The 18,184-nt window shown below is 41.7% G+C and overlaps 1 protein-coding gene across 1 annotated transcript; it reads left to right on the top strand.

Moving 5' to 3' along the window:
- Window positions 1-1,811: 1,811 nt before the first annotated feature.
- On the top strand, window positions 1,812-17,124 carry SERINC1 (serine incorporator 1). The gene is made up of 10 exons (XM_078866302.1): window positions 1,812-1,963; window positions 5,410-5,571; window positions 5,990-6,183; window positions 6,707-6,786; window positions 8,246-8,383; window positions 9,924-10,093; window positions 10,614-10,704; window positions 11,533-11,698; window positions 12,577-12,816; window positions 14,227-17,124. Exons 1-10 carry the CDS (start codon window positions 1,925-1,927, stop codon window positions 14,363-14,365), a joined length of 1,419 nt encoding a protein of 472 aa, XP_078722428.1. The 5' UTR covers window positions 1,812-1,924; the 3' UTR covers window positions 14,366-17,124.
- The last annotated feature ends 1,060 nt before the right edge of the window (window positions 17,125-18,184 follow it).

The raw sequence follows: 18,184 nt of genomic DNA, 5'->3' as shown, positions 1-18,184 counted from the left end.
CTGCAAAATCTCTCAGGGGGGGCAAATGTCTGGATGATTGATAAGGATAAGGTCCACCCATGCAATGAATAAATTAACAGCTTAAGCATGTAAAGGCAACTTCACTTCTTTAATATTAATGAAAAATAAAGTGACTCTTACAATACATCTTGTTTGTTTATATACTCACTATTAAAACAAACCACTCAAGTTTTTTTTATTAAAGATTCCACTAGGTGGCGATAAATTATATTGTTGGATGAAGCGTGCTTACGTATGATGACGTTAGCACGTATGATGACGTAAGCACGTTAGTGCATGCCCTCCCGGAAGCCATAGAGAATGCATTGCAGCGCCCCCGTTCGAAAAAAAACATCTTTGAATGTAAGTCTATGGGGCCACTCGGGGCGATTCTCAGCCGTAGTGAAATCGCCGAAAAGAGGCGGTACTCCACAAAACGTGACATGACGCTGATTGGACTATATCCAGAGGCTGACAGTGACGGCTAGCGTGACTCTGTGGTTGAATGACATTGGTGGTGCGTCGCCCAATCGCCCTAATGAAGAAACCGCCCCTGCCTACGATCCATCCTAGATTTAACCAGATTGGATTGTGTGAGCTCACAGATCTTTGAAAGATATGGACACAATCCCATCTGTGAGCCCCTCCGGCAGGTGAGGCTGCGTTCTTTGGGTCATGTAGCCTGCATGCCCGAGCACCGTATGTTTGGCCAAATAGATGGGGCTAAATTGGCGTGTCACGGGCTAGATAAGAGATGGACTGATGCGGTGCAGAAGGAGAAGATTGGACTTGCTGATAACGAATGGTACCAGCGGTGTCAAGATCAGCTTTTGTGAAGGAGGTTGGTGAAGGACACTACTGGGCAGTTGGAGGCAGTCGCCCTCCAGCAACAACGTAGGGCGGAAGGAAGAGCGATGCTCACAACAACGAACGGAGTGCTGGGCGGGTAAAATATAGCGAGTTGGCACAGTAGGGCGCACAGCTGGTGTATCTGTCAGTCATTCCAGTCAGCCAACCCATGGCACCTGGGTCTGTCCCGTGATATTCTGCCAGCGAGCTTTCGACACTTCACGTGGCCTCAGTGTGCACCTGCCCTGGCACAAGCGTCGTGGTGTCATCCCTGCCACTTAGTGGCGGTTGTTGGTGGATACAATTGCTGGCACTGGGTACAAGGTTCTGGTGGTGCGTCTTCTAATCCACATTTAGAAGCATTCATTTAAATGATTTAGATTATTAGCTGATTTACATTTTCCACATGAAAAGCCACTTTGTTGAGCTATCATTAGTGGCCAGGTCGCTTCTGAAAAATAAGTTAATATCTGAGTGGGAATCTTGATTTGAAGCTTTCGTGACTACAGGAATCCATACTCTTTGGTTCTTCCGGTAAAGTCACGTAAGATAAAAAAAATAGTTTCGTTTTATTTGTACATTTTTAAAGTGATTTGTTTACATTTCCTTTACTTTGAACGCCTCTCGTCTTATTTTGCATTGTTCATTGTTGCAACGTTCTGACCCGCCCATTATTGGACACGTGCGTTAAAGAGCGTTATAGCTCATCGGATTCATCCAGTCTAAATAAAGATTCGGATTCCGTAGAACTTTATTGACAGCAGCGGCCGCGTCAAAGGGAGGCAGGTGAGGGGGTAGTGGGGGGGGGTAATGGGGGGGTAGTGGGGGGGGGTAATGGGGGGGTAGTGGGGGGGGGGTAGTGGGGGGCGAGCTCTCGCAAGACCATCACGTCATCGCGCACGGCTCTGTATTTCCCACCGCACATGGGCAGGTCCCGTTTGGGACTCACAGCCCGTGGTTGCCTTATCCGCTGTGGGAAATCCAAACCCGCGCGAACCCGTCTCGTCAATAGGCGCGCATTGACGTAAACAAGAGGGGAGAGAGAGGTTTTCTTACAACCAAACTCAACACCAACATGGGAGGCGTTCTGGGGCTGCTCTCCGCCGCAAGCTGGGTAAAACAATCGTGTTTATCTGTCGTGATTGTTTCTCGGTTCGAGCGAGTTGTTGATCTGCGGTAGATGTAAGGCGCGGCGCAAACGCGATGAGGCCCAGGCAGTTAGAAAGCCTGCGGTCTTGTCTGGATTCTCTGCGGGAAAAGCTGCGGCTGTGCCGGTGGGAACGGGTGGGGTTGTGGTGGTGGTGGTGGTTGTGGAATTACCCGTTATGGCATGTTTAAGATTATTTACCAGCACGGCTTAGTTGTTGAGGTTCTAATTTATGTTAAAAAGGACAGCCCTTAATGCGGTGCTTCTGCTGTAGCATGTGATGGCATGGCCTAATTTCAATATTCGTATTCGACTGAGGCATTTAATAAAGCGATATTGTATGGTTGTTTTACATACAATGCGCTCATTATAGTATGCAATTTATAAATAATTTAACAGTATAATACAAGAAGCACCGTGAACATTTTTTAAACAATGTCAATGGAAGACACCATATGAACAATGTTGTATATTGTGTTGCATTGCAAATTGCTCTCATTGTAAATAATATGCTGATTATAAGAACGTTGTTTGTAAATATTGTTGTCGGTACTGTAAACAATGCAGTCATTGCTTTACAGTGCTGCAAATAATGCAGACTGTTTTGTAAATAATGATGTCTGTGTTGTAAATAATGCAGTTCTTATTGTAAATAATAGTAATATAACAAGTGCTATTCAATAAAAAAGGTTATTTTGGGTTAGATCGCGTAAATATAAATGTCAATCTTGATTTGAAGCTTTCGTGACTGCAGGAATCCATACTCTGATTCTTTCGGTAAAGTCACGTGACTTTAAATGTGTCATTAAACCACCACCACCCGACACAGCCAATTCGTAAGGTTTATCACGTAAACTAAACGTGTCAATTAGTCACTGCTTCAGCACACCGGTGTATTGGAGAGTAAACCCACAACATTTACAATTTGAGTACGACGTTTGCAATCACTGCTGTACATGTATTATCGTTACGCCTGTTTGGCCAGGAACGCCTCACATGGCTTTTTTCAGGCGGGTCCTGCCAACAATTCCCAGCAGGGGGGGGGGGCGATGATTGCTATGTACATTCCCAATTGAGTAAGTTGTGTATTTGTTTTTAATTTGCCATATTTCTGATGGCTTATTCTTTGCGCGGTAACGCATTGTTTGCGTTATTTACATATTTTAACCTGCATAATTCCTTGTTGGGGCATCTCGCCTCAAGTGACGCATACATAGCGAACACTACGTAATGGCACGAATACAGACATTTTAAAATATACCACATAGAGTATACATTGGCACAATGTCAATACAGTGTTTCTAACATCTTGCAATGCAGTATACTGTGGTTTTCGGGGTCGTATGGTTTACTGATTACAGAGTAAAATGATCAGCCTTTAATCCGTTTGTTATTCAGCATGTTAACCGCACGTGTGACTTGCATCTCAAATTTAAATGAATGCCTGGTTCCACAAGTTTCATTTGTACAGGGTGGTCCAGATGTCAGGTGATCCCCATTGAATTCTCTAAAACGCAATATTTGAAAGTAAGGTTTATTTAGAATAGAAATGAATATGCAAAGGCATGACATGTTAGGGGTCAATGGATTGGGGGTCACAAGAGGTCTGTACCACGTTGTATGTTCTTCGAAGTCGTGAACATGAATCATGGTATTTCGATTTTTACGCATAAAAAAAAAACTTAAGTCAAAGGTGGCAGTGTTAAAAACTACCAAACCTTATGCCGTGCAATGTTGCCAGATGACGTAATTACAGTAAATGGGTCAGTAAACTTGACAATACAGACCTATTCCTGTTATCGCCTCGTATGTTTTCACCAGTCACTGGTTTCCTCCCAAAATGATAAAAAAAAAATCACGAAGGAAATGGTCAAATATCTCAATATGTAGTACCCTGCTGAAATTTAATCTTCAGACTTAATGAAACGCTCCTAGATTATAAAATTCATATTATTGAACAAATATGTAAACAGTCCCAAGTTTTACAAACATTTCACAAGCCATTTTATGAACATGACTTCCATTTTGAATATGCTATAGTGATTAACACGTAGGATTTCGCGACTAATATCCATAACACAGGCTTTTTGGATAAGATCGCGTAAATATATAAATGTTGTTAAACCCGCCACCACCTGACACAACCAACTAGTAAGGGTTGTCACGTAAACGGAACATGCCAATTCGTTACTAGTACAGCACACCAGTGTGTTGGAGAGCCAAGCCACAATATTTACAATCTGAGTACGACGTTTCGCCAGCAATCTGCTTGTCGCCTGATGAAGCTAGTTCGAATTACTCACTCTGTTGTTGTTGTTGTCGAATCCTCTAATCTTGTAACTCAATTTTAACCCACTTCCCAATGTGCTATCGACTGCAAACGTCGTAAACTTATGTCTTACTGGCGACAGTACTATATTCTATCATAAATTTTTCTTTTTTACAAAATTGAAACAATTTTTTTACGTTATGTTTCGGCTTGGGTCTAATTGTTCACGCTCAACTGACGTTGGCTGTAAATCACCACGGTCCCTAACGTTATGGCAAGCTTCGGGCCACTTCCTGGAGTCGTGGAGTTTTGCCATTACGAGTACGGTACATTTCATTAAAGCGTGTTTAAAAAAACGTATTTTTAAATATTACTTATGGATGCTTTGGTGTGTTCAGTGTAAGACACACACAACACCGTTAAAACAAATATAAAATGTGCACAATGGACAGTTGCCATTCAACTGAATGGTAAATTATCCTTATTCAACCCAGAAAGTGTTTTGGCCACAACAACCCATGAAGTGCTGAGTTGGGCATTTACGTGATTGCATGTAAAATAGAAAAACACCTTTTCATTATGTACTATAAAAGCACGTATCCCAATGTCTCATAGTGTAAAAAGTACTCATGGATTTTTATTTATACTATATTGAACTACTAAAGAAAAACTGACAATCTTGCCTCAATGCTTATGACAGTCAAGTCCTGGTGATAACAGCAGGTAAATCAGTTAAACCTCGAGCTAGTTAATTACAATTCTATACAGTATATCCTGACCAAATCACCTGATATTCACCCAGTCTGGTAAGCGCCGTTGAGTTTAGATAGTGCTTAGATGGACGTTGAGTTTAGATAATGCTTAGATGGACGACCACCATGCACAAAACAGGTGTTGTTGGCTGCTGCAGGGATGCGTTTTCAGTAGAAGGCAGTGCAGCAAAATCCATTGTTGTACTGTACTTTTCCCACATATGCTCCCTGCCTTGAAAAACACAGACTGATCAGCTTAGTAAAGTATGGTTGAATAACCCCCCCATAACCTGCATGGAGCGGGGAGGTCGTCATCCAGCGGTGGATTGAAAAGAGGGCTGTACGTGTACATGTGTTTTTTATAAGCGTCTGTGTTTTTCATGTGTACACAGGTGCCGTGCCTTTGCAGCAGTGCCCCATGCCTGCTGTGCGCGTGCTGCCCCAGTGGGAACAACTCCACCATCACCCGCCTCGTCTATGCCATGCTCCTGCTGCTTGGAACTGCTGTCGCCTGCATTATGCTTTCGCCAGGTGTGGAGATGCGCCTAAAGCAGGTGAGTGGTACGGTGGCACGATGTGTAACACATCTTTTCTACAACTTACTGAGGCTTTTCTGGATAAATAAGCATCATAGTAATAATACACTTTTGTTGAATGACAGGATTCTTTAATGTCCGCTGTGAGGCAGATGATGCATAATAAACCTGGTTTAATTAACCAGGGCAGCCGCTGGACTCGAATTGCAAACCTCTGCAACAAACAGCAAATGCACTCCCACTTGGCCTTGTCGCCACCATGGCAAGGGTCTTATCTTGACCAGTCGGCTAAAACCTATCACTTTTTCGTTATTTTCCTCGTTCTTCTTAATGGGGAAATTGGCACGCACTTTTCCAAAAATCGAATGAAAAGGAACATTCACAAGCGTGTGTATCCTGCCAATAATGTTGTCTTTGCCACGTATTTTTTTCACAGATCCCCGGCTTCTGCGAGGGAGGCATGGGCACACAGGTGCCTGGGGTTCATGGCTACGTGAACTGTGATGTGCTGGTTGGGTTCAAGGCCGTGTACCGCGTCTGCTTTGGGATGGCCATGTTCTTCCTGCTCTTTTGTCTCATCACCGTGGGTGTGCGGACCAGCCGTGACCCACGTGCTCCACTGCACAATGGGTATGTGTCGCTGAATTTCATCGTGACCTGCGTTCTGAAAGCAACCGTGCAGCCTAAATATAATACACCACAAATTTAGATTAATATCATGCCTAAATGAGGCGCTGTCTTAAATCTTTGTAGAAGCATGCGTTTCATTATAAAATATTGGCCAATGCTTGCAAACGATTGAATGCATACAAATCGAAATGCTGTGTGTGCGTTAGGGCGTGTATGTGCATGCGTGTGATGCAGTTCTACATACAAAACCATTGACCTGGCTTCAATTCAGAACGTGAATAATTAGTGGAATCTGAACCTGTAGTGTGCCTCCCATAGGTTTACTCAACCTTGAATGAGAGTGCATTCTATGAACATCAGCAGTAGAGAGACAAAAGTAACCAGGTGTAGTACTGGCCCCACCACCCCCCCCACATGTGCTATGCCGGGACTTTGTAGGTGGTAAGTATCAGCACTTGCCATGTCAGTCTAACTGGCTAAACTGGGGATATTTGCAAAGTGTAAACATTTCTTTCCTTTGCAGGTTCTGGTTTTTCAAGTTTGCTGCGATGGTGGCCATCACAGTTGGCGCGTTCTATATTCCAGAAGGGTCTTTCACTTCTGGTAATGCATCTTTGTTTACAACACAATACATTTACACAAAACAGTATTGTGCAGTTATATAAAGCTTCTGAATGCATTTGTATTTGAAGAGGGTGATTGTTAATCACAATTGGAGAGATAACATCTTCTCTTGAGATCTTGAGAGAGCGAATAGCTATCCATCAATACAATTCCATCCAAATACACCTCTTGACAAAGAGATACGAAATCTAAACAACCACTACCACCTAACATCACGCAGCAAATCGTCCTTGAGCGCAGCCAGAGCTCTTGTACGTTTGGGCTTTAGTTACTCAGAGAAATGTGGCGGATTTGTCGCTAATCTCACGAAAGAACCTTGGAAATTTAATCTGCCTTTAAAACAATCGTTCAGTTTAAATAGAAGCCACATGGTCTCATGGCAGATTTTCACATGGCCTTCACAAGTGTAAATTAAAAATAAAGCCCATCGTGCATATTATATAAACTTCTACAGACCTTCAACGATAAAGTGAACCACTGAATTCGGAAAATTCTACTGAGGCATTGAAGCAATCCACTGCACGTCAACTGAAGCCATTTTCTGGCTCGCTGATCTGCACGTAAATTTTAAGTTGCTATTCATTGCGCCATATACAATAAAATTAATTGGTATTAAATAATTAACCCTATTTAATTAATTGATGTGCTTGGAATGTTTTACTTAATTGTGTATGGTTTATAGATTATGTGTGTACATGGATATATGTACAAACATTGGAAAATGCTTATGCCTTTTTAAATTTGCTTACCCACAAGTAGACATTTGAGAAAATTTTAGTAAAGGATGTGGTTGGCAAGGATTATATTTCTATACATGTATTATGGTATATGCTTATAACCAAATGACTACCAATGTTGCCCATTGTCATCAGATAAGGAGTGTTCATCCTGAATAACGCTGGGATGGGTTATCACCATGCACATAGTGTTATCGGGCTGTGGCGCTATGTGGTTGCAGTTTCATCAAAATATGTTATACTGCACTTCTATGTTTCCAGATCTATCCTCCATGCCTCCACCAACCCGCACTGACCAGTGTCGTGAAAATATACCCGACACTTTGCAAAATCTTTATGGTTTAAAAACATTTTTATTTGCGTGTTCACCTGTTTTTATTTTTATGGTATACAGGTGGCACGGGGGTAAAACTTGGGTTTCCTCTGGGTTTTCCAGTCCCTTCCCAAAGCTAAAAACAATAACCGGGATTGGCCAAGCATCCCAATGATGAAAAAGTACCTGCAAATTACTCAATTGGGATTACACATCACAATATCACCCCCCACTCTGAAATGTTATCAGGACCCTCTTGAAAAAAAGTGTTAAGACTTTGTGAAGCGTTACTTGTAAACAAGTGTGATTAAAATATATGATGCAATGTTGGTTGCATGTGCTAAAGATTTCAACTGTTGCCTCGCTCCCTCATTCTTCACCCACACAGTGTGGTTCTACATGGGAATGTCCGGAGCCTTCTGCTTCATCCTAATCCAGCTTGTACTGCTCATTGACTTTGCCCACTCGTGGAATGAGTCATGGGTGGAACGTATGGAGGAGGGCAATTCACGGTGTTGGTACGCAGGTGAGTCTACCCATGCCGAATTGCATAACCTGATGCGCCAAGGTGGCAAGATGTTAACTACCTCGCCTGGTATGCAGGAGGTCGTGGGTTCCATCCCGACCCTGACACCTGTAAATTTGGAGTTTGCATGTTCTCCCCATGGTTGCGTGATTTTTGTTTCTCTGCGTCCTCCGGTTTTTCCCTCCACACTTAGAAACATGCGTTTAGAGTATTTGGCTGCTCTCAGTTTCCACGTGAACGGCTACTTCGTTGAGCTATCATTTGTGGCCAGGTTGCTTCTGAAAAAGAGCTCGATAGCTCAGTGGCCCTTACCTGCTAAAATAAAAAAAAGTTTCATATTTTAAAGCCCAAGCCCACATTTGGGTTCTGCCTTGGTTGTTTCTAATGATAGTGTCTCCTTTAATGATTAAATGTTAACTTGTGGTTATTATATTACATATACGTTCACACCCTTTGAACCTCACCAGTCTCCTTCATGTCACTTGTGTCAGTTGATATGTGATTTATTAATAGCTCATGGCATCGTAAAAGTGTAAACACCTAAAAAAGACAACCTACTTTTGAATCTGGAAGTGCATTTCTCTGCTATGCAGCGGTGAAGTCATCAACAGAGTAGCATGTAGATGGTGGGCTGCAAAACAGCAGGGAAGCAGCCCATTTGGGATGAGCTTATAGCACAAATCTCGGTATTTTACAAATTGCAACCAAGTAATGCTTTAAGTCGTCATTAAAGCACAATCAATCATAACGTTTCTAATACTAAAAAGCATTCATCGTCAAAGCCTGCATTGAGTCCCTAAAGCTTTTTTATATAGATATATAATTTTCAGATACAAAAGTTGAACCAATTGGAACCTGACATTACAGTAGTGTTATGTAATAGAGCATACTTCAACACATGATTGTATCTTGATGCACAGAAGCATTAATGAAGCATTCGAGTTTTTGGCAGGACCACCCTGGAAAAGAGTTGAAACTCAATGAGGATTTCCTGGTTAAAAAAACATAATACTGTGATGAATGTCACTCCCAGTGGCACGGTGGGTTTAAAAGTTTCCCTCTTCTTGTGAGCCAGAGGTCACTTGATGACTGATGGGATTTTAGAGGTAGCTTTGATATCTGCTTCCGTTGCCATTCTCCAACACGAAATGTAGTACTGGTCTGCAAAAGATCCAGACAGGTACTGCATCTCATGCTGATGGAAGGGAGATGGTATACCTAACTATTACCATCACCTTGGCCATTGGATCTCGGCATCATCACCAATCTTTAGTTGTGCGTAGCCATGTGCCAGAAAAATCTGAATATGTATTTATACTGGAGGAATCCGATGAGCTATAAAGCTTTTTTTCACTGATGTCCAGCAGTTTTCACTGATATCCAGTTGAAGAAGGGTGTGGGAATAAAAAAATGGATGTTTTGTGTGAATAAGTAGATTAAATACCAATTCATTATGCTTTTTCTGCAATGGTCTGAACACAGTATTGGGGGGGGGGGGGATATAATTTTTTACCTTTTAAAATGTTCCTCTTGATTGCAGCTTTGCTGTCGGTGACTGGAATCAACTACATGCTATCTCTCACTGCCATCGTGCTCTTCTTCATTTTCTACACAACGAGCGATGCCTGCGCAATGAACAAATTCTTCATCAGCTTTAACCTGATCCTGTGCATCATTGCCTCCACCGTCTCCATCCTCCCTCGTGTCCAGGTGATTTTAAATGCTATAACTCACCTCCTGACAGCCTTGGGCCTGCAGCATTTGGTTCCTGCTTATCACACGGCACACATTGATGCGTTGTGGACAATTAATAGGTTAAATGTTACTCAGATGTGGATATAAACGTGATAATTATTTTGATTACGTAATGTATTACGATATTTTAAAGCTTGTATGAAGCTTAATAAAAAATATTATTTGGTGATGCTGTTGCCATTGGCAGTGGTGCACAAACTGGGAAAGAAATAAACACATTCATTCATAACACTGCCTTTTTTGCCGAGAAGACATCAGTATGACAGCCGCCACACATTTGAAACCATTGGGTTTCAAACCATTGGGTTTCAAATGTGTGATGGGGTGTCTTTACATTTGTGTATTGTCGGGGCCGCACTAAAGGCCATCAGGGGCCGCCAGTGGCCAGTGCGCCTTGCAATAAAAAGACACTGGTTTAAGGGATCGGTGCCTTTTGTGTATCACGGTTCATAAATTTCATCCAATTCTCTTCCAGGAAGTACAGCCACGTTCTGGCCTCCTGCAGTCATCGATCATCACTCTCTACACCATGTACCTCACCTGGTCGGCCATGACTAATGAGCCTGGTAAGGCCATCACTTATGATTACTGGGCTCCTTGGTCGTATGGGCTCCAAGGTAGTCCTGAGAATTGCCAAAAACTAACATCTGTATAGCCTTTGAATAATTCTGTAACGATAATTATCACAAGCCACTTTTTCGTGGCGGTTTAATCATTGTAACTGTGTTGTTCATATATTAGCGCAGGGGATTCTTTCTCTGGGAAGCATGCATTTCATGGATGTTAACATCAGGATTAATTTCTTTACAGCTCTTTATATAACCATTTGAGAGCTCACTATGTGAAATGACCTCGGCATCCCATGGCGTACGCATGTGAAAGAGAGGCTTTACGCTTTCAGCAGATTGCACGATTTGTTTATTTTCCAAGATAAATTGCTTAAAAATCTTACCACGAGGCAATCCATTCCATTCATTTTGTACGAGTTTGTTCATTGTGGGTAAATTTTTCGTTGTCGGTTAAATCTGGCCACATTACCATCGCTCAGTGAAGTACTTTGCTCTGAATTTCGATTTAAAGCTTTTGTGACTGCAGGGATTCATCTTCTTGGTTCTTTCGGTAAAGTCACGTAGAAGGGAAATAATAAAATAATAAAAATAAAACATAATAAAATAATTCTCACGACGTTTCGGCCACAACGCAAGCAGAGGACGGCTGCTTGCGTTGTGGCCGAAACGTCGTGAGAATTATTTTATTGTTTTATTTTTATTATTTTATTAGTTCCCTTCTACGTGACTTTACTTTGCTCTGCTCACAGTTGTTTTTTTCAAGTCAGCATTTTTTGTTAATAATGTTCCCGTGTTTTTTGTTTGTTGTTGTGCTTATTATGACAGAGCGGAAGTGCAACCCCAGCCTGCTCAACTTCCTTCAGCAGAGCCTGGTGCCCGTCTCGACCAACGGTTCTGTTACACCCACGGCCCCCGTGCCACCCGCGCAGTGGTGGGATGCCCAGAGCATCGTGGGGCTGGCCATTTACTTGCTGTGCATCCTCTACTCAAGGTGTTGCAGTCAGATCCACGGCTGCGTCGCACAGAATCAATCTGCGCCAACGCTGGCATCATACTGTTTTTCTGAAGTTGCCGCGCTGTATGCTCGATTTTTATGTTTCACGTGTTTGCTCTTCTTCGGTGTTTTATCTAAGTTTGTCTGTTCGTACGTTTCTAGGTAATTGTTTTTAAATAATGCGTGCAAAATACTGCACTTCTAGGGTGAAGACTCCATGTGCAGCTGGATGGGAAGTGTTGGTCACGCTTGGTGATATAATTTGCATTCTCAGCCATGTCACGCTGGGCGTGGCATTGTAGGGGGTTCCCGATATTCGAGAGGGAGGATTTTTTTTGGGGGGGACTGCCTTTTCATAAAGGGCCCCTGAGTAAAGGATCGAAAAAGTAGTAGATTACGATTTTCCATGAATGAATCAAATGAATCGACTTAACTGCTTCCCGTTCCGAGACATCTGCAAGTTGCAGGGTGGGGTCCCGTTTACCGCTGAATCTCGGAACGCGCAAGCGGCTAGCATGAATTTTATTTAGAGAGGCATGGCACCGTTGTTTTTACTTGCCGCTGAGAACTGTAGCAACACGACTGCACTCTAATAACTGTGCCACATGCCCTCCCACATGGCCTTGTGGTGGGGAGCCTCGCTACACCTTCCGACCTCAAGATGTACCGATAAAGTTATCTTATTTTCCATTTTCTTCCAATTCCGTTCCGATGACTTCGACATATATACAAGTACGTCATCGGAATGGGAAAGGGTTAATTGTCTCAACTCTAGTTTATTTAAATGCGCTGCCGTCGTTAGATTTGGCGACGACACTTGAACATCGGGGAGTGCTCACGTCCGTCCCCCTGCTCGCTGCCTTCCCTTCCCACAGCATCCGCACGTCCAACAACAGCCAGGTGAGCAAGTTGACGCTGTCAAGCGGTGACGCCACGCTCATCGATGACACGAGTTCGGGGAGCTCGGCCGAGGACGGGAGGGAGGGCGGCGGCGCTGGCTCACGCCGCGCCTCGGACAACGAACGGGACGGAGTGCAGTATAGCTACTCCTTCTTCCACTTCATGCTCTTCCTCGCCTCGCTTTACATCATGATGACGCTCACCAACTGGTACAGGTGAGAAGCATGGTGCGGTCTCGTCTGAGTGCTGTCTGCTTCGTTTTAATTGCCCAGTTGTGGGCAAGAACTGTCTGGTAATTTACCCAGGCGATTGCAACATTTTCTGTCTGTTTTGATGCGTAATAATGTATTATCCAGGAAAACCCCACAGGATGCTTTTTCGTAAGGGTTCGGCATTGAGATGTTTGGCTATTTCTTGTTTTAGGAATGAGATAAAACTAAAGTACCAAGAGCAAGGAAGCAAAATCATACACTTGCATGGATTTTATAATGCTCTCCAGCATATAGATACGTCTTCGGAAGTGTTAATTAGCGATAACAGTAGCGCTCGCACTAGACAGGCGGGAAGCAGTACATCCATAGTTTCGGTGGCAAGATGTTAACTACCTTGCCTGGTATGCAAGAAGGTCGTGGGTTCGCTCCCGACCCTGACACTTGTATATATTTCGAGTTTCCACGTTCTTCACGTGATCACGTGGATTTGTTTCCGGGTCCTCCAGTTTTTCCCTCCACGTTTAGAAACATTCGTTTAGAGTATATTTGACTGCTCTCAATTTCCATACGATAAGCCAATTCATTGAGCTATCATTTGTGGCCAGGTCGCTTCTGAAAAAGAGTGATATAGCGCAGTGAGCCTTAGCTGACGAGACATAACAGGGCTTGGATAGTGACTCTGCCAGGGAGGGCTTGCTTCAGCCAGCAGGGCTGGGACCCCCAGGCAGGTCCTGCCACTGCTCGATTGTGTCTCCATGTTTTCGTTGACGCTTTGATTGAGTTTGTCAGTTTTTTCTGGGGTATGTCCCGCGGATAGCAACACAGCTTCATACTTAAAGTTGTGTTTATATTGGATAATCTTTGTGAGAGTTATCGTGCCCCAACGTTAGAGACAAATGGACAGAGCTAATGTAGAAACGCTTTCAATAACCTAAGTTGGTAAGCATAAATACACCCGTCATGTGAGGGGATCATTCTCAAAGATCTGCACAGATCGGTTTATGAATCTATTTGCTGTCCTGTCAACTCCTGGCTACCTTGCAGTCCAGTGGTTTTGGGAGTTTTACAAATCAGTGATCCACCAATACTTGACAACTGTGTTCAAGTGGATGAGAGAAACTCCATGTCATGATTATTCATGTACGTGCTGGTTTCACAGCTCATATTTCAGATTGGCTAATCACATGCAACTAAAATTAGAAGTTAAGTATCACATGATTTTCTATCTATAGTCCCCACTTAATCTCCTAACTGTAAATGATTATAAACACCTGCAGTGTGAATGGCTTTGATAGATTATGCATCTCATCTGGTGGGCCAAAGGAAATTCGAATGTATTGTGGGGGGGCGGGGTAAACAGAAACAGTTTGAAGATAGTTTTTTGTCTTTGATCGATTGTTGTGTTATCCACAGCCCTGACTCTGACTTCAAGACTCTGACGAGCAAGTGGCCGGCGGTGTGGGTGAAGATCTGTTCGAGCTGGGTGTGTCTCTCCCTCTACATCTGGACTCTGGTAGCTCCCCTGGTGCTCTCCAATCGCGACTTTGACTGACCGCCGCCTCCCTTAGTTTGAGCCATTAAGCTCACCTAGGATGCAGTCACCGTTAATATCAATATTAATGTTTCCCGTTATCGTTTTAGTCTTGCATTGGTTTCCCTACAAGAGGAGTTGCTTTGTGATGAACTGAGATCGGGATGGCAATTTGTCAACAAATTGACGAGTGTTAACGTACGATAGATGAATTTTGCTCTTGCAGTTGATGGATGCCACATTTAAATAATCATATTATGAGTTTACAGGTGCATATTTTAGCTTCGATTAAATAACTCCCATTTGATTATAACACAAACTACAGGTAACACGATACTCAATAATAATACTTAACGAATTTATTTTACGCACATTGACTATTGTAGCACGTTCTTATCGTTAAGCACTGCAGGTAGCAAAGCTTGACAAATATGAGGCCAGTAATGTGGTAGAGCTGAAACAATTATGCAGTTGGAGAAACTGTATTAATGCACGAGAGGCTATCGCAAACACATTACACAATATTTACGTAACGGACGAAGGCAAGAGCCTCTTGAGTTGTGTTAGTGAATGTATGCACAAATTCTGTGAGTGATATTCATCAGAATGATTGATCTTTGTAATGAAAAAAATATTCTCCTACAAGATTTATTGGAACTCCCTCTGGGGAAATGGGTCAAAGTTCAACACTGTAGCACTATTAATTTAAGTGAGGTTTAACTGGTGTGGTGGAGTGAGTTAAGGTGGAGTGAGTTAAGGTGGATGTGGAATATGGTGAGTGGATGGTAGGATTGATAGCTAAGCTTGATGTCTTGGAAGAATATTAGCTGAAAATGATAAAAAAACGTTTTAAAAAGATAATTGGGAAGGTAGAATGAACTGCAAAATCTGCTGTTATGAATTTGTGTGACCTACAAGACTTGGGCAGGAAACATGAAAAATGTATTTAACAATTGGAAAACTAATTTTTAAATGTTACCACCTTCGTGATATTATTAATTGGACTACCTAAATACGTTTTAGTGATTTATGTCTTTACTGATACATTACTAATATCAAAAAAACATGCAGATTATGGAAGGACTGTGATAGCTGCTTGATCTATGAATCAGATCCTGCTTCGTTTGCACATAGATCAACTTGAATCGCTTGATAAGGATGGGGGGAGAAAATGTCAAATAAATGCAATGTCTCAATATATAAAGGGGAGATGATGTATGATAACTAAGAGGCATGTACAAACTCTTGACATGAAGAGCAATTGCAAAGACAGACCATGGCGTGCCAGTGTCCAGCACAGAGAACATTGTGTCCTCTTTACTCGTGAGCTATAAGTCCAATTTATTCTGCATAGCATAAAGAACAAAATAATAAGACCACAAATGTGAATGTGTTAGGTATCAGTCCATTGAGGTCCAGAGCAGATTTCTGGCATAGTGGTGGCTTCAGCATGCGAAGAAATCACCAGAGGTTGCATTCAAAATTTGGGCAACGTGTGGCATGCTTGTTAATTCTGCTGCACAGCCATCAAGGCTACACTTACATGGATTTGATGTGCAATTTCACGGCCTAAATAGTGCAACAGAGACGTGCAACTTACAAAAAAGTTAAGCAGTCATCACTGAATATTGTAGCTTCTGTAAAGGTGTGTAGTTTGTTCCACGATTTCTTAAAATATTTTGCGCTTGTGGTTTTCACTGCAAGTTTTGTTTCAAGTACGCTCGAGGAATTGGTTTAACGTCGGGATTACGAGTTTGTGGAAACTTAACGGGTGCACATTCAAACTGCTCCTTTGCTCGCAGCGTGTATTGTCAGTTTATTGAAGCAGCTATTCTTCTAAAACTAGGGCAACCGGTTTTTGCTTTTTCAGAGCATTTTACACGATTTTATTCCATGCCCCTAATATTTATTGTGCCATTTTTATAAGTTCCCTGTTGCTGACCATATGTATATATGTACGGAACTGGTTGCAAACTGAAGTACAACGCAAATGTTTTGACTTGAGAAATATTATTTGCATATTCTGTTGAGTAGTGTCAACAGGTTTGGCCATGATGCCATCTTGAATATTCTCTCTTGTAAACCTGAATAGTGGAGTCTATTCGACACAATTTCATCATTGCTGCTTTATTAAATACATTCGTTTTACGTGTTACATTAAACATTTTCTTAAATATTTCTGATTGTGCTGTTCGACATGACTAACATTTAATGACATAGCTTTTGGTTTTGGATTTGTTTTAGAATTTGACTTCTTTGTGGATGTAAAATTAATCCTGTGGAAAAAAAATCAGTAATTGTGTAATTGTTATTACTTCCCAATTAGTCATGCATAGAAAAATCAAATACCGGATGCAATTGTGCTTGTAGTACTGTAAAATGAATAGTTTGGCTTCACTAATATTTGTAAATTGCTTAAAACTGTGATATAATTATAGTAGACAATTGTTATGTGGATGTTGCCGAGATTTTCGATCAAGTTGAAACAGTGTTGATTAGATGTTTACCATAATAATGTAGCAGCTTCTGTGAACAGTGCTGTGCTTTTAATGGTAATGGAGTGTTGGTTGTGATGTGTTTCGAGTGTACTGGATGAACATATGTTGTGTTACGTGTACGAACCTGTAGCCTCACGGTAGGTATAAGTGGCACTGACAAAAGTCGTGTTCGGATGGAATTTCTGCTTCAAGCATGCACTCTATTTAACAATAGCACCAATATTAGATGCTGCTGGTATGTACTGTATTTGCTCAGTAAACAGTAAAATATTCAAAACACAATGGTTATCACTTTGTATTCTTATCTGATGTACTCATCTGAGGAATATGAAATATATAAAAGCATGGCTACAAAGCCTATTACGTTTAACATACTGTTGCATCACGTAGCATTTTCCCATGAAATAAATGTGCAAAAAAGAATAGTAAGAATAAAACACTGTAAACTGACATTATGACTTCTTTACAACAAGATTTTCTTCCAAGTACTCGTGTGACCATGCTTTAGCAGCACACCAGGCTATATTGTATATGTGGAATTATGGATTTGGCCGACTGTTACTGTGGCTACACTAAAGGTGGTTTGTCTCCTCAGATACACTTCAAATATATCTGATGTGTTAATCACGTTAGCGATATTAACAGCTGCAATTTAATTGCGTGTAAAACGCTTATGTAAGGGCTATAGACACCACTACATGGGTGCAATAAACAGCAAAAGCCTTTGGACCCATTGCACATGTCCAAAATATCCCTTTCGATCTCATTTTAGGTGAATGTGTGCTTCCGTTTCCTTTGTAAACAACAGGATAGTGTTTCTGCCGTTTCATCGAGGTATAAACATAGCCCTTTGGAAGAACATTTAAAGCACTACGCCATAATGTTAACCACAATGGGAATATCGCAACATTTCGTTTGAAATATGATTTTGCTGTAAAAAATTTTTTTTTAAATACAATCAAGATACATTCTCACTCCAGAATTTACAAGACACGGAGTCGCATTCATGCCCAAGGCACACAAACACAAAACAGGCTTCTGTTTTCATCGTATAGTAATTTTATGTTGGTCTATTTTCATAGAAATGCAGCATGAGCAAATGAAACTTAACCTGGGGGTGCTTTTCCATCATTTACTTCATAAAACAATGAAGATAAACAGCACAACATTTTGACGACCTTTAACAATTGGCTTGTTACTTTTCACAATCAAAAGTGGTGTGTTGTGCACTCAAGTTCAGAATGAAAATATTTTTACACAACTATCACTGCATAAAATACAATATTTGCATTGTTTACACAATATAGTACTGTATATTCCTATAGGTTTAAACAAAAAAAAA

The sequence above is a fragment of the Lampetra fluviatilis genome, chromosome 22 (genome assembly GCF_964198595.1).
Source record: "Lampetra fluviatilis chromosome 22, kcLamFluv1.1, whole genome shotgun sequence".
Taxonomy (NCBI): Eukaryota; Metazoa; Chordata; class Hyperoartia; order Petromyzontiformes; family Petromyzontidae; genus Lampetra; species Lampetra fluviatilis.
This window is presented reverse-complemented; position numbering and strand designations above follow the sequence as displayed.